The following is a 17,065-nucleotide window of genomic DNA, read 5'->3' on the forward strand; positions in this document are numbered from 1 at the left end:
TTGGAAAATGGCTTTCAAGAACGCGCTTTGATATTCAAAAGCCAAATGTAACTGGCCGAAAGTCTCTGTACGAGGTATAGGCTCCATGACCATGATGAACCACCGGTTGCTTTCACATTGGTAGCCTTCACATTGTGATTGGGCTTCACAGCACAGTGGTCATCATAACCCTGACACTGTGGTCACAAAATTGAAGTTTCTTTATTATTTACAAAACATATTTGAATGCGTTTAAATGCCGCAGCTTCAGCGGTGTCGCTAAATCTATTCATTTGGTAGACACTTGGCAAGCGTGCCAGAGAACTAATTTACCAAAACCAAGTGGAATAAGTTTTATGACGACAGAAAGCTGAGCTAGTTGGCAAGGATTCATTATGCAAAAAAGGTGAAGCGTGCAGGCAGGACACAAGAGAAGTGGACAACACAAACGCTGACTATCAACTGAAGGGAGCAGCGAGGCGAAAAAAAGAAAGAAGACACAAAACTCATCTGCGCAGCCTCTGGAATGGTATCACCATGTGTCAGTCGGGTACAATGCGTTTAAATGCCGCAGCTTCAGCGGTGTCGCTAAATCTATTCATTTGGTAGACACTTGGCAAGCGTGCCAGAGAACTAATTTACCAAAACCAAGTGGAATAAGTTTTATGACGACAGAAAGCTGAGCTAGTTGGCAAGGATTCATTATGCAAAAAAGGTGAAGCGTGCAGGCCGGACACAAGAGAAGTGGACAACACAAACGCTGACTATCAACTGAAGGGAGCAGCGAGGCGAAAAAAAGAAAGAAGACACAAAACTCATCTGCGCAGCCTCTGGAATGGTATCACCATGTGTCAGTCGGGTACATGTCTACATGAAAGATAGCTGTTAAGGCACTTAATATCTTCCTTATGTAAAGTAACCGAAGGTTCACTCACGCATGCACTTCCACCATTGTAGATATGCCATGCCTCTACCATAAGACACGTATCTTCATTCTTGTGCCTGTACAATATCGCGCATTTATCTAACTCTGGCGTGCAGTTACAATCTTGGCAATGTAGGGAAAGATTAGAAGGCGATCCACCAGTTAACGACCTTTTATGTTCCATTAGCCTCTGATTGATACACCGCCCCATTTGCCCTACGTAGAACTGGCCACAGCTTTGGGGAACTTTATAAATGACAACCATAGGACAGTCAGTAAAACTGTTGTTCTTATTGTGCTTTACTGGACAAATATCTGTTCTTTTTCTGCCTTTTACCTGCTCCTTTTTCCTCTGTATGGCAGTGCATATCTTACCTAGCTTATTGGGAGCAGTGAAAGCAACATTAGCATCATATCTACTTGCAACTTTTTTAAGCCTGTGCGATACTGAATAAATGTACGGAATAGCCTCTACTCTTTTTTTGTTATTAGTGCTTTCTGTAATCACATCTGTCCCCCTCGAAACCGACTTTAGGCGTTCAGCCACAGTGGCCACTGGTACACTAGGATAACCTGCTTCTAATAGGCGCCGGACCTGTGCATTAACACTGGCGCTCATTTTGTGCATGCAGGATCTGGTGAGAGAAGGCTTAAGGCACGACATGGCAATTCCGTCTTTTACTACTTTGGAATGCTTTGATTGAAAGTTTAACAATGGCTTCGAAGATCTTGGGGAGTACTGCCAACAAACATGATTTTGTTCGAAAACCAAGGAAATGTCTAGAAACTGAATTACGCGTCGCTGAGGAAATTCCTTGGTAAACTTTATTCCTCCTCCATAAAGGTTAAATTGCTCACTTACTAAGGTAGCAGCAGAATCTAATTCTTCCCTATTGCAGAAAATCAGGTAATCATCAACGTAATGAGATATCTTGATAACACAATGCAAACTTTGCAATCACCTAAGGCTTTCTCTAAGCATCTGTCAACCTTACTCAAGTAAATATTGCTAAGAATAGGGGCAACTTTTGAGCCAATACAAATGCCTGATTTCTGCAGAAACACGCCATCTCTCCACCCAATCAGCGTCGACTTTAAGTACATTGAAAGAATTAAAACTCCCATGGAAACACCGCATCTGTCAATAAAAGCTGACTCTTGCCCTTGTTCTTTAATGCATTCATTTACGGAATTTAGCAACTCGTCATGCAGCAAGGAGTAATACAGGTCTTCGATATCCATACTAAAAGCTGTACAATCACCAGGATTCTCCTCTCTCAAATACTGAACTAGTGCCTGAGCATTACGCAAGCAAAATGGGTCTGAAAAAACTAGTTAAGCTAAGCAGTTCTCTCGGTAACTAGCGACACAGACCTGCCACGTCCCTTTCTCTGACACTATAGCACGAAAAGGAATTTCTTGCTTATGGGTCTTCGTCGAGAAAAATAGTGGTAAGGTGAGGGATCTTGCTTTTTTTTATTTTGATTTTGCTTCTTTTTTCGCCTCAGTGCTCCCTTCAGTTCATAGTCGGCGTTCGTGTTGTCCACTTCTTTTCTCTTGTGTCCTGTCTGTACGCCTCACCTTTTTTGCATAAGTTTTATGTTCAAATATAGAACACAGCAGATGAATAAGACATAGCAACTGCGCAAGAAAGGCGTAAATATCGGAACGGTGGCTTCAGCTAGATGAAGAGCGAGAATATGGTACTTGACCTGTACAAAGCTTGGATAATTGTCATTACCATGTTAACAACATGCGGCCAAGCGCGTTCCATATACTCTAGTTCTACCACGAATGCCGAGAAGCACAAAAGTTAAGGATAATATGCAGACTAAATGCATTTTCATGCTAGGAAAACTACGTTGTTTGTGTTCTTTTCAGTCGTGCTGTATTTGTTACCTTCCAATCGGAAGGTAATGAAAAATTTAACTGTCATAATCCAGTATGTAAATATTGGATAGGCGATCGAATATAGACTTTTTCATATACAAATAGAATACAAATAGTAAGTATTGTCAGAGTTGTCGGACGGTCCTACCGCTGCCACCATTTGAAGGAGTTGAAGGTCGTAGACAGGAACTCGGTGAACAGGATTTATTTACATATTAACAGTTTAAGCAGGATACATTGGCAGACTAGCGCGACTCCCATATGGAGCCCGTAAAACTAACATACAGCAAACAGCTTACGAGCACACAGCTCACTACTACATTTCGAGCATGACAGAGCACTCCGCTCCTGACAACGAGCACGACACGAGCACGCTCTAGCAGCCGGCAAACGCTGCTTATAAGCTCTCCGCTTGACGTCACAGTTCGACGTCATCGTTCGGCGTGGACGGAGCAGGAATGGTCGGGAATGTTCGTCCAATCATTGTAAACTTGCCGCCGCCCCGCACTATGGCTCACACACACTAATGCACACAAGTTCGAGCCCATACACACAAAGGCTCCGGAGTCGACGACCGAGGGCTTCGTAGAACTGTGCTCCGTCTCGGGTGGCGCGGCGGAGTACCACATTCCTGAGCTGACCGCGCGCCACGTGGCTGCCGGTCATCCGCAGTTCTCGGTACCGCCCAGCTTTCAGTGCCGACGTCAGAGAGCTTCGTAGAACTGCTTTGTCCCGGGTGGCTCGGCCAAGTACCAATTTCCTGAGTTGATCGCGCGCCACGTGGCTGCCGGCCCTTCGCAGTTCTCCGAAGGGCGCCCCGTCTGGTGGGCTTGGAACACGTGCAGCGGGCTGAAAGCTGGCACGTTGCCACCCCGTACGGCCATCCTTAACAGTATCAAATATCGAATAGACCAACACAGACGCATATATTTACAGCAGGAATATTTGTTTCAGTATAATTAGGAACACTCTTTCACTGAATAGACAGTCAACTATCATGCAGAATTAAGATCGTTTTAAACACAAGATCACAACAGTCATGAAAAGAACTACATGAATAGCTGCTTGACACCTTTAAGCCTGGTGGCAAACAAGCTTTCCAAGAATTACAGGCCTTTGAAACTAATTAACTTTTCAAAAATGCATAATAAATAGTTCAAAAAATATCAGAAGTTATGGAAAAGGAAAATAAAACTCTTAAGGAGGTATTTGTGTGCCCTAGACCGAATACAGAGTCTTTTACAAGAAACAAATCTTCACTGGTTGTAATGTAAGATATAAAACTCCTACACGACTAGGCTGCAAGAAAGACTGATTGGCAGGCCATAAACACAATAAAGCCGATTGTCAAGTATTGGATGAAAAGAGGGGAAACGAGGGACCCGGTTTTGTAAGGGCACCGTTTTTGTAAGAACGCTCGCACATATTTGTTAGTCAGGACCATATGAAACCAACAGATAGTGAAGAAATGGAAAGCATAGGATACATTGTTTATAGTGTCTTAACTGAAGTGCAAAAATGAGACTCTAATGGGAAATGGAGGAAAACTCAACTTGGGGGGGGGGCTGTCAGTGACAGTCTAATCCACAACCTCTGCATTACGCGCGCGTTGCACTACAAATTGTGCTAAGGCGATGGCAGTTCCCACGTCCATGCATTCTTGGGTATTTATGTAGGTGTACAAGATGTAATCCAAGGAGTGTTAACCAGCGCCGCACTTCCACCACATAATGAAAACAAAGCTTGCATTACCAATTTGTTTCTGCATTGCTTCAAAAAGTTTGTACTTCTGATAACTATAATTTGCGATACTTAGTTCAGCAGGTGGAGAACAGAATTTGTACAGTCGGCTGTTGCAAATATTTGGTTAGTTTTGATATTCGAAAATACCGAATAGTTCATTTTCTAATACGAATAAAATATTACACACCAACTATTCATATTCGAAACTTGGAGATTTGCCTATCCCATAGCAAATACATTACTAAAGCTAAAGCCCTCTATACTCTGTTGGTAAATTCACTGTTTTTCTTCAGCTGCTTGAACATTAGACCAACATGACATGTCCAAGTAAATTATTTACTTCACACTGGCTTATATTACAGTGTTTCAAAACACCTGCATTCTTAAAATCCCCTTGACAGTTATAGCGAGAATTTTAGGGATTTTTTTTTGTCTCACTTCAGTGACACTCCTCCTAAAATATTGGCAACACTAGACTGTAATGGTTCGTAATGTACTATTGAAAAGCAGATCAGTCGATGACAAAGATAACTTTCACTGACGCATTTTTCAGCCTTTTTTTTTGCAATGCAACGGAATGCAATCTGGTAATCCGCAAGGGAGCCTAACTTTACAGTGTACATGCCACCTGGGCCTGCTCTGAGTATGCATTCTCCGCCCAGTCGGGAACATGAACTTCTGTATAAGCTCCAATGGATATTTTACAAAAATCAACATGCCATTAACAAATTAATTAAAAGAACGTGCGATTTTTTCATTGGTCTGTGGCCGCTAATGCAGCATCTACCTAACCTGCTTCTCACCCGCATTGTGCACCGGCTCGCTCCACTCCCCTTGGAAGGAGCCCTCCGTGCCAGGCTTTGTGGTAAAGCATACGAAAAACGAACATGTACTGCACAAGTCAAAGGCGAAACTATATGCAGAGTAGTGCAGCTGCCATGGTTGGCATGGCGTCAATGCGGACAGAGTAGCGGTGGCAGAGCAATCCCAGGTGGAACGTACTGCAAAGATCACTTTCCAATATATATATATATATATAGAGAGAGAGAGAGAGATGACTTACCCCCTCACTCGAAAAATAGTTGGTACGCCACTGTATGCATGGCCGTATGCGAAAAAATTCTTGTTTACAAAATTTTACAAAATTCCTGTTTAAATCGATTAAAATTTCCCTTCTAGTTTGCTTTCCTTTCAAGAAGCACACATTTTCCTCTAAAAATAAAGAATGCCTCTAACATTAGTTTGCTTCATTTTATAATTTCAACTGTTCCCCCACTTATACTTTTTCCCTAAAATTTTCTGCCCCCGCCCCACCCGTTTAACTGCCGACTTCTCGGCCAGTCCTCCGTAGTGGGTACTTGCGATAATATAGGAAAGCAAGCAAGCAAACAAGCAATAAAACAGTTCCTTAGAAGTGGTGGAGGTCGCTTCGCGTTCCCCAAGTCCTCTCGCCGTTTCCCCCTGGAGCTCCGCTCGCGTCGTCGCATCACCCCACCATTTGCTGCAATATCCAGTCAAGACCAACCCTGTACAACTGACACCACCATCTCTGCGCGGCCGTTTTCCATCTGGGCCGTTAGCAGCCATCAGTGTGACCCCACTCGCGACTTGCACTCTAAAACAAGATTACACCCTTTGGGTTATATCTTGCCCCACAACAATAAACGTCATCTCTCTTGTCAGCATTTCCTTTCTTTAAGGCTGCGAGCCCAGTACTTACCAGTAACGAACAGCATGCGCGTAATCAGCATGACATAGCATTCCCGACAGGAAAGTAGTGGGCGTGGCATTTTAAAGAAAGGAAACGCAAGCTAGGCAGGCAGATGACGATTATCGTTGTGTGGCAGATATACACCCCAAAGGGTGCAACTGTTTTTAAAGTGTATTGCAGATATGTCGTCAGAGGCACACTAGAATTACTAGCATTTTTTTTTTCATTTTTCGCCATTTACTTCAGGGCTTGATCCGGCATTGTCCATCGATCTCCTCTTCAAAGGAATATGGCTGCAGACATCATCATGATCACACGAAAGCCGTGCTTATCGCTCATCGCACTTATCTAGCTTCTCTCTCGCTGCGGCAATGATAGCTTCGCGCAGGCTGGCGTAGCTAGGTGCAGCATCCGAGACCGCATCGACGCAGTCTTCGAGGTCACGTCTAGCTGCGACCAGGCTGCACCAGTCTGCACGACGCACCACAGTGAGAAAGAGAATTGAGATACCGATGGGCACCCATTACGGTGGCTTAATGGCTGGCGTAGTGCTGAAGCAATAGGTCGCAGATTTGATTCCCGTCCATGGCAGCCGCATTTCGAATAGGGGCAAAATACGCGCCGGGTTGACATTGTGGGCTTGGCGTTGCACTACTAAGCCCAAGGGTGCGGGATCAAATCCCGGCCGTGGCAGCCGCATTTCAACGGGGCCAAATGTAAAAACAGCCGTGTACCGTGCGTTGGGCGCACATTCAAGATCTACAGGTGGTCAAAATTAATCCAGAGTCCCCCACTGTGGCATGCCTCATAAGCATATCGTGGTTCTGGCACAGAACGCCCCAGAATTTAATTGATAGTCGCGAAATAGAAAAATGCTCGTGTTTTCAAATTTAAGTGCATGTGGAACTCAGTTGGATAAATTAATGGTCCATCACTCATCTAATGGCTGTGCTTTATCTTGCAGAGGCTTTTCGGACAAGTCATCAACATCGCATGACTACTACAATGACGAGGCATTCAATCTCGAGGACGCTGTCAAGTAAGTACACCCAGTCTGAAAGCTCTGCAATTTCTGCTGTATGTGTCTATGAAGAGGATTTACCAAAAGCTAGATGACCTACCAACAAGCCCATATAGCCATTCATCAGCTGAACGGTCATATTGTGGTAAAAAAAATGACGAGTACAAAGAACACACCTGTGTACAAGCACACACTCACACATGCAATCACTCAAACCCCCCAAACACAGCGCTTGTGCCTCAAGGGTCTTTTTGGAAAGATTGCATGTGGGAGTGTGTGTGTATACGCGGGTTGTTGGATCGGGGGGTTGTAGTCTCGGAGCCTGGCATCGCACTGAGAGTCGCTCTCTAGCCTACACCACCAGTGCATCTTTAAACGGGTGGTTGGCCTACACTACCGGGGCATCACACGGTGGCTCGAAGGGCCCATGCCCTCGTCCGAACTTTTGCAACAAGAGTTGCTAACTTTTTGACGAGTACAAGGTCAGCAGGTTGGAGGAATAGAATGGGAGGTTTACTTACATAGGGGGAAAGGGGCAAACCTATTTATATCCAAACTGGCAGGAGCACCGAGCGCAGTACATCATTCTCGTAGCATAAGTTACATGTCAGAGTAGACAAGATTGTTCTGGGAGAGCCCACTTCACACACAAAGGATGGCTCTTAAAGATCCTCCATTTTCCCAATATCACCCACCAGGGAAACAGGTAATGTTCCAATCAACCAGTAGGGTGGTTCGTATCGGCACAGCCTACTACCTCCAAGGAGGAGAAGATTTACACAAAGCCCATGTGCCGCCCTCAAGCTGATTCTGGAAAGGGGAAGCAAGCATACTGACGTCTGGGGAGAGGTCACTTATCCAAGCTCGCCAGAAGGTAAAGCTTCTCCAGGTCCTGGCATCTTTCGCTGAAGTTCTGGGAAAACCTCTGTTGTCTCGTTATCATGCTGACCTCAAATTTGCCATCACTGTCAGCACCTTGGTGTGCAAATTGACTAGGTGGAATGTTGTTTGGCATCGGTACCACAGTGACCCCAGCCTCCACTCTTCGGCAAATATGCCAAACACAACAGCTCCTCCACAGCCCGGAAAATCTTGACTGGCCAGCGCTGGCAACTGCTGGGCAAGATGAGAATGGCTGGTCACCAAGAAGATGGCTTGACTCTGCAACAGCTGCAAACTTGAAATGCTTCCAACCATCTCACATCAACTGGCACGGAAGAGTTCATCTTGGCAACGCAGTACCACAAAGCACACAAACACCTGGAATCAACTGTAAACCCACCAGGCTTCATACTAAAGTTTCAATAGAAGCCGCTTAAATGGGAACTGGAAATTTTGACCCCAAAATGTTGGTGCCACCAAAGCAAGCGCTCGTGTTCCTTTTGTTGCTGCCAAATCAGACTGTCATGCTGCACGAGAGCAAAGGTATACATACTACTAAACCAAACACTCTAAATAACCAATGCTTCAAAACACCTTATGCAGCCTAATTTCACGAACTGCCTGTTCATACTCTATCATATCACAGTGGACTACTTGCCACACGTACTGGTGCCACTGAATAGCCTCGTCAACTCTACAGATACATAACCAAAATTGAGCTAGCTTTATGGTAACAATTCGTTGCATACCTGTCTTCCATGCATACATTTCATAATGCCTACACATGTTCCTTTCCTTTCTTTCCATGCATGACACACCTTAAAGGAACCGCCAAACTAAACCAGCGTAACTTATGCATTCAAAAGAACTTTTAAAAAATGCGTCTACTCATAACTGCTTCCACGCTTGCTTCATAGAAAACTCTTAATGCTGCCGCTTTCAACACACACGAGCAACCCAGTGAAAAACGTTAGTTTTCTTCAGTCCGCACAGGACACGTGCTAATGGAATGGTACCAACACTTCTAAGTGCAAATTATGCAATCGTTGAAAATTAATGCGCTTAGAATTTGCACGTTTAACAAAGAATAACTGATACACACAAGTGTTAATATTGGTTACTATGGGCCTTTAAAAAATAAACTTGATGTTTCGAAGTCACTCACCGAAAAGAAAGCCAATCTACTCATTAACAAACAGTTCGCAAAACGAAATCTTTACGCAAAACACATCTTTCAAACTTATGAGCTTCTCAAACGAAATCCTAGACAAAGCTCAGAACTTACTTATTGAAAGGAACTCTAATTGAAATCGTAAAACTTCTCAAATGCTCAAAAACAAGCAAACAAAACAAAATGTTTGTTTCTACAGAGCCTGTCTTTTTGTCTACTGTTACAATTATCTTACGACGGACTCGTACCTTTGAGCCGTACTTGAGGTGGTTGTGCCGTGAAAGCTACTCTGGCTGTCCAACAACAAAAGGCCTGACATTCCATCAGCTCTTTCCAGACGTCACAGTCTCCTGTCAATTTGCATCCTTGCAGTGTGCTTTCATAATGACTTTGTCTGGTCACGTCACATCTCCCTACCACCTTGTCTCATGCTGCCACCTAGTGTTCCTTCGCAATACATGCTGCACCCCGAAAAGAATGACAGAATGACATGGAACATAATTGCCCCATGTCCTTTGTCCGCGTACATGCAGAACATGCTTCTCTCTCTCTTTTTGTCCGGTGGCTCGGGCACGCTTGAAATGAGCACATTGCAAATGACGAATGCGCCTTTTCTTTCATTGTGCGATGCCTTGTTGTGTCTTTCGCTGTCTTCGGCTGCACTACCTTCTTCACCACATTCTGATCCTTACAACGGTTCTTCCTACAGTGCTTTTTCCTCGTACTCACTTTTGAGCCATCTGCTCACACCTCGTGCTGATCATTACTCATCTCGTCGGCCCGGATCACTGTCTTACCCGCACAGTAAGAGTGATTTGTACCTAAACCATCTCTCTCTTGGCAACCTCAACTGGCGGACAGCTAAATTGACTCTGGAACAGTGCAGCTGTCTTTGCTTGAGCTACGCAACTCACACTCCTGCGAACTGCCCTCTTCTGCATTGTCCAGCTCATGCCGTGCATCGACACATAGCTCATTGGTTTCGACTGCTGTCTCACCCACACCATCTGAAGGATATTTACCTAAGTCATAATTCTTTTGGCTACCTAGACTGGTGGACAGCTTCACTGACTCCTGAACAATGCAGCTGTTTTCTTTTGAGTTACACAGCTCGGACTCACCTCAACAACCCTCAACTGCATCGGCCAGCTTAGTGTGCTTCAGCATACAGATCTGACTCTGCCTTTATCTCGACATGGGTGCTCTTGTCTATCAGGTCAGCAGTACTCAGTACTTCGTTGACAACCTCATTTATAACACCTACCATATACACACACTGTGACTGTGCCAATTCATTCACAGCTGGCCTAGCTGTCTCTACAGGGCTCTCTTGGCACAGCACCTCGTCGCGCTGATGAAGGCCTTCAATGTCCTCTGTTGACACTAAGGCATCATTAGCAGCTAAAACTTTCAGTTCACCTGTGAACGTGCATCCTAACCTCTCAGGTGCTGCCTCTCTTTTCGGCTCTCGACTAAAACCCGCTGTTGACTTCCTACCACTTTCACTGCAATCTAGCTAGAATTCTCAAGCTGCTGTTGTTTTTGTTCAATTGCCTGCTCCAACCATTCAATGTTTTTTTCAAATGCTGCCATTAACTGCCTCATTACTTCCCTTTCTTCCAGCCTATCTTTTTCCTGCGAAATTCTTATATTGCCTATTTCTTCCTTTTCTTGCCTAATTTCTTTCTGTTCCTGCCTAACTGCTTTGAATTCTGTTACCTAGATGTTCGATGATTTTCAAATTATCGTCACTTTGGTGAATAGTTTTATGAATCTCAGCTTCCGTTAAGTACCCCTCTACTATTTTACCTCGAGCTCTTCACACAACTGCAGCAGGTTAGCTCTCATCACACACAATAAGACCATGGTCGCTTGGCTTTGGCTCTGCTATCACACAATACTTGCTCCAATACCCACGCAAATCAGAATTCAGGTAAAAGATCCCCACTGATTCAAATATTAACCCAGAAAAATTGAAGCCTGGTAAATCTTACAGCCAAAACCAAATGCTTATCCACAGAAGCAGCACCATGTCACCAGTCCTTCTCTGCCGTATCCAGTCAGCTGCAAGAGGTGGTCATTCTCAGATTTCCTAACTTGATTGGAATACCTGTAGGTCACCACGTCCCAAGGTCCTTGTGGTCAATTTCACCACTGCCTACCAGTTGTTGGATTTGGGGGTCGTGGTCTCGAAGCCTGGTGTCACATTGAAACTTGCTGTCTAGCCTATGCCACTGATGCGTCTCAAAACAGGTAGCTGGCCCACGCCGTCGTCCGAACTTTCGTGATGATAGTTGCTAACTTTTTGATGAGTACAAGGTCAGGAGGTTGGAGGAATAAAATGGGGGGTTCAATTACGTGGGGGGAAAAGGGCAAACTTATTTACAGAAAAAGACATAATATATCCATACTGGCAGAAGCACCAAGCGCAGTACATCGTTTTATAGCATGAGCTACATGTCAAAGCAGACTACATTGTTCTGGGAGAGCACACTCCACACTTTCAGGATGTCTCTTAAATACCTTCCATCTTCCCGAGATCACTTACTAGGGAAATGGGTAATGTTCCAATCAATTAGTCTGGTGGTTTATATCGGCACAGCACACCACCTCCAAGTAGGTGAAGGCTGACACAAAGCCCATCCACTGCCCCCAAGTTGACCCTGGAAAGGGGGAAGCAAGCATACTGACAACTTGGGAGAGGTCAATGGCCCAAGCTCACCAGAAGGTAAAGCTTCTCCAGGTCCTGGTGCCTTTCACTGAAGTTCTAGGAAAACCTCCGTCATCTCGTTCTCATACTGACCTGTAATTTTCCATCACTATCAGCATATCAGTGTCCACATTGACTCGGTGGAATGTTGTTTGATGTCAGTACCACAATGAATCCTGGCCTCCACTCTTCGGCGAATACCCAAATCATATCAGGTTGTGTTTTTTGGGCTCTGATTACCATAATGAGTTACAAACTAGCCCAACAGCAAGTTCTTCTAATACGTCATATAGAGTGTGTGCCTCGACGGCTTTTCACTGTGGAGGTTCAGTGCAGACTACGGCACACACCAAGGCTTCTGCTTCACTGCTGGCTACATTATCTGCTGCTCACACTTCGTGTGTAACCTATTTGGCAAATAAATACATGCAGCACCCTACACTTGCTAAAAACATGCTGTGGTAAGATTTATTATACCTGCATGTTTACTTTGTCAATGTGATTACTATGCACAAATGAGAGACTAGCTTCTTATTGATGCTATATATATTGCTACGGAATAGTATTTCTAATGACGAAGAGGCAAGCAGTGAGAAGACGACGACGACCATTGGAGGCTAGCGCGGGCTGTTGCCTCTTGGCCAAGTGCGCCGTATTACGTTGTAAATATACTTGTATGTAGCTTTTCATCTGCGTCTTCTTGCGTAACAAAATATATATATATATATATATATATATATATATATATATATATATATCGAAGGACTCTGTGATTGCCAGACTAGATGGAAGTTGGAAGTTCCACGGTGCTGGCGAATTAGCAGAAGAGAGCATAGAGTTAGCTTTGAAAGTTTACTAACTGCGAGATGTAAGGAAAAGTTTAATATTTCCACAGCTTGGGCACATTTTCTGGTTTTCAGGTTTTCAGCATGTACTAGTACATGCGAACATCAAAGTGAGCTGTTTTATTGTGTCTACAGTCAAGGAATGCTCACAAATTCAAGGTTTTCTCTGATCTTGCAGTCCTTTAACTTTTGACGCAGGCTATATACCTCTCACCAGAGCAGGATTGGCCACCCTGGTGCAGTACTTGGCCACAACCTCCTATATGAATACAACAATCGAACCCCGGCCCTCAGTCCCCAGCAGCCGCGAAGCAACTGACCACGGCGGCGGTCAGATCTGTGACGCTGCAGAGGGTGCTAAGAATACCTGGCTCCGGACAGGCCGCCATTGGAATCTGAACCTGGCAACGTTTAACGTTAGAACGCTATCTAGTGAGGCGAGTCTAGCAGTGTTATTGGAGGAATTAGAGGGTAGTAAATGGGATATAATAGGGCTCAGTGAGGTTAGGAGGACAAAAGAAGCATATACAGTGCTAAAAAGCGGGCATGTACTGTGTTACCGGGGCTTAGCGGAGAGACGAGAACTAGGAGTCGGATTCCTGATTAATAAGGAAATAGCTGGTAACATACAGGAATTCTATAGCATTAACGAGAGGGTGGCATGTCTTGTTGTGAAACTTAATAAGAGGTACAAAATGAAGGTTGTACAGGTCTACGCTCCTACATCTAGTCATGATGACCAGGAAGTCGAAAGCTTTTATGAAGACGTAGAATCGGCGATGGGTAAAGTCAAAACAAAATACACTATACTGATGGGCGACTTCAATGCCAGGGTAGGCAAGAAGCAGGCTGGAGACAAGTCAGTGGGGGAATATGGCACAGGCTCTAGGAATAGCAGAGGAGAATTATTAGTAGAGTTTGCAGAACAGAATAATATGCGGATAATGAATACCTTTTTCCGCAAGCGGATTAGTCAAAAGTGGACGTGGAGGAGCCCGAATGGTGAGACTAGAAATGAAATCGACTTCATACTCTGCGCGAACCCTGGCATCATTCAAGATGTAGACGTGCTCGGCAAGGTACGCTGCAGTGACCACAGGATGGTAAGAACTTGAATTAGCCTAGACTTGAGGAGGGAACGAAAGAAACTGGTACACAAGAAGCCAATCAATGAGTTAGCGGTAAGAGGGAAACTAGAGGAATTCCGGATCAAACTACAGAACAGGTATTCGGCTTTAACTCAGGAAGAGGACCTTAGTGTTGAAGCAATGAACGACAATCTCATGGGCATCATTAAGGAGTGCGCAATAGAAGTCGGTGGTAACGCCGTTAGACAGGAAACCAGTAAGCTATCGCAGGAGACGAAAGATCTGATCAAGAAACGCCAATGTATGAAAGCCTCTAATCCTACAGCTAGAATAGAACTGGCAGAACTTTCTAAGTTAATCAACAAGCGTAAGACAGCGGACATCAGGAACTATAATATGGATAGAATTGAACAGGCTCTCAGGAACGGAGGAAGCCTAAAAACAGTGAAGAAGAAACTAGGAATAGGCAAGAATCAGATGTGTGCGTTAAGAGACAAAGCCGGCAATATCGTTACTAATATGGATGAGATAGTTCAAGTGGCTGAGGAGTTCTATAGAGATTTATACAGTACCAGTGGCACCCACGACGATAGTGGAAGAGAGAATAGCCTAGAGGAATTCGAAATCCCACAGGTAACGCCAGAAGAAGTAAAGAAAGCCTTAGGAGCTATGCAAAGGGGGAAGGCAGCCGGGGAGGATCAGGTAACAGCAGATTTGTTGAAGGATGGTGGTCAGATTGTTCTAGAGAAACTGGCCACCCTGTATACGCAATGCCTCATAACCTCGAGCGTACCGGAATCTTGGAAGAACGCTAACATAATCCTAATCCATAAGAAAGGGGACGCCAAAGACTTGAAAAATTATAGACCAATCAGCTTACTGTCCGTTGCCTACAAAGTATTTACTAAGGTAATCGCAAATAGAATCAGGAACACCTTGGACTTCTGTCAACCAAAGGACCAGGCAGGATTCCGTAAAGGCTACTCAACAATAGACCATATTCACACTATCAATCAAGTGATAGAGAAATGTGCAGAATATAACCAACCCTTATATATAGCTTTCATTGATTACGAGAAAGCGTTTGATTCAGTCGAAACCTCGGCAGTCATGGAGGCATTACGGAATCAGGGTGTAGATGAGCCATATGTAAAAATACTGGAAGATATCTATAGCGGCTCCACAGCCACCGTAGTCCTCCACAAAGAAAGCAACAAAATCCCAATAAACAAAGGCGTCAGACAGGGAGATACGATATCTCCAATGCTATTCACAGCATGTTTACAGGAGGTATTCAGAGACCTGGAGTGGGAAGAATTGGGGATAAAAGTTGATGGAGAATACCTTAGCAACTTGCGATTTGCTGATATTGCCTTGCTTAGTAACTCGGGAGACCAATTGCAATGCATGCTCACTGACCTGGAGAGGCAAAGCGGAAGGGTGGGTCTGAAAATGAATCTACAGAAAACTAAAGTAATGTTTAACCGTCTCAGAAGAGAACAGCAGTTTACGATAGGTAGCGAGGCACTGGAAGTGGTAAGGGAATACATCTACTTAGGGCAGGTAGTGACCACGGATCCGGATCATGAGACTGAAATAACCAGAAGAATAAGAATGGGCTGGGGTGCGTTTGGCAGGCATTCTCAAATCATGAACAGCAGGTTGCCACTATCCCTCAAGAGGAAAGTGTATAACAGCTGTGTCTTACCAGTACTCACCTACGGGGCAGAAACCTGGAGGCTTACGAAAAGGGTTCTGCTGAAATTGAGGACGACGCAACGAGCTATGGAAAGAAGAATGATAGGTGTAACGTTAAGGGATAAGAAAAGAGCAGATTGGGTGAGGGAAGAAACGCGGGTAAACGACATCTTAGTTGAAATCAAGAAAAAGAAATGGGCATGGGCCGGACATGTAATGAGGAGGGAAGATAACCGATGGTCACTAAGAGTTACGGACTGGATTCCAAGGGAAGGGAAGCGTAGCAGGGGGCGGCAGAAAGTTAGGTGGGCGGATGACATTAAGACGTTTGCAGGGACAACATGGCCACAATTAGTACATGACCGGGGTAGTTGGAGAAGTATGGGAGAGGCCTTTGCCCTGCAGTGGGCGTAACTAGGCTGATGATGATGATGATGATGATGATGATGATGATGATGATGATAATGATGATGATATACCTGGGCCTTTATCTTGTAATGTTCCATTTCATTTTTAATTCTTCTTTTCTTATAATTCTTTTTGCCAAGTGTCCAATTCCAGCGATAATGGCTTCTGTGCCAATGACGAATGGGAAAAAGAAATTGGTTAAAGAAAATGGATTGTTGAAATATATGGCCCCTGGATTTTCTTCAGTAAAGCCATTAGGATCATTGCCAAAGAGATCATGCCAGTTTGGTCAAGAAGGGTAGAAATTGGTAAAACAGCTGTCCATATTTCTACCCAGAGATTTAAGCTATGAATACCACAGGCAGTTACTCGTATAATTGTTTTATCATGCGGTCTGTCGTTGAATGTTGCTTGGCATTGCACTGCTAAGCCAGAGGGTGCGGGATCGAATCCTGGCCATGGCGGCTGCATTTCAGTGGCCTTAAAAAACAAAAGGACCTGTGTACTAGTCATTGGGCGCATGTTAAAGAAACCCAGGTGGTCAGAATTAACCCAGAGTCCCTCACTACGGCAAGCCTCATAATCATATCGTGGTTTTGGCATGTAAAAACCACAGAATTTAATTTCAATTAACCTGACACTGGAAACGGCACCAGTTGATTGTCTTCTGCCACTGCTCAAGCAGTGTTCAGCAAGCCTCGTCTGTACCAGTTGCATGCTGGTGGCTCTCAGCTGCTAAGAGCTTTGCAAGCAATCCTTAGGAGAATGTGTGCTCCAATTTGGGGTTAGGCAGATGCCAGCACATTTTCTTCTAAATTGCTTAGAAAGCGCTCTGTTTCCATGCTGCACCATGGGTAAAATGTTGTTAGTGTACAAGTAGTATATTCTCGTGCATTATACATTTGGTCCAAGCATAGTCTGGTTTTTGGCTCTTTCATGGGTTCTTCAACCCAGGACACAGGAAGTGGCACTATGCCAGTGGCCACATTCTGAT

At 44.4% G+C, this 17,065-nt stretch overlaps 1 protein-coding gene across 2 annotated transcripts in view; it reads left to right on the forward strand.

Annotated features, from left to right (window-relative positions):
• Positions 1-17,065, forward strand: part of Vav (Vav guanine nucleotide exchange factor) — a 270,027-nt gene that overhangs the window by 177,151 nt on the left and 75,811 nt on the right. For both annotated transcript variants that reach the window (XM_050195358.3, XM_050195360.3), the window contains exon 4: positions 7,213-7,287. In XM_050195358.3, the coding sequence (XP_050051315.1) occupies positions 7,213-7,287 (75 nt within the window). The remainder of the gene's footprint in view (positions 1-7,212; positions 7,288-17,065) is intronic.

This window comes from Dermacentor andersoni, chromosome 1 (genome assembly GCF_023375885.2).
Source record: "Dermacentor andersoni chromosome 1, qqDerAnde1_hic_scaffold, whole genome shotgun sequence".
Taxonomy (NCBI): domain Eukaryota; kingdom Metazoa; phylum Arthropoda; class Arachnida; order Ixodida; family Ixodidae; genus Dermacentor; species Dermacentor andersoni.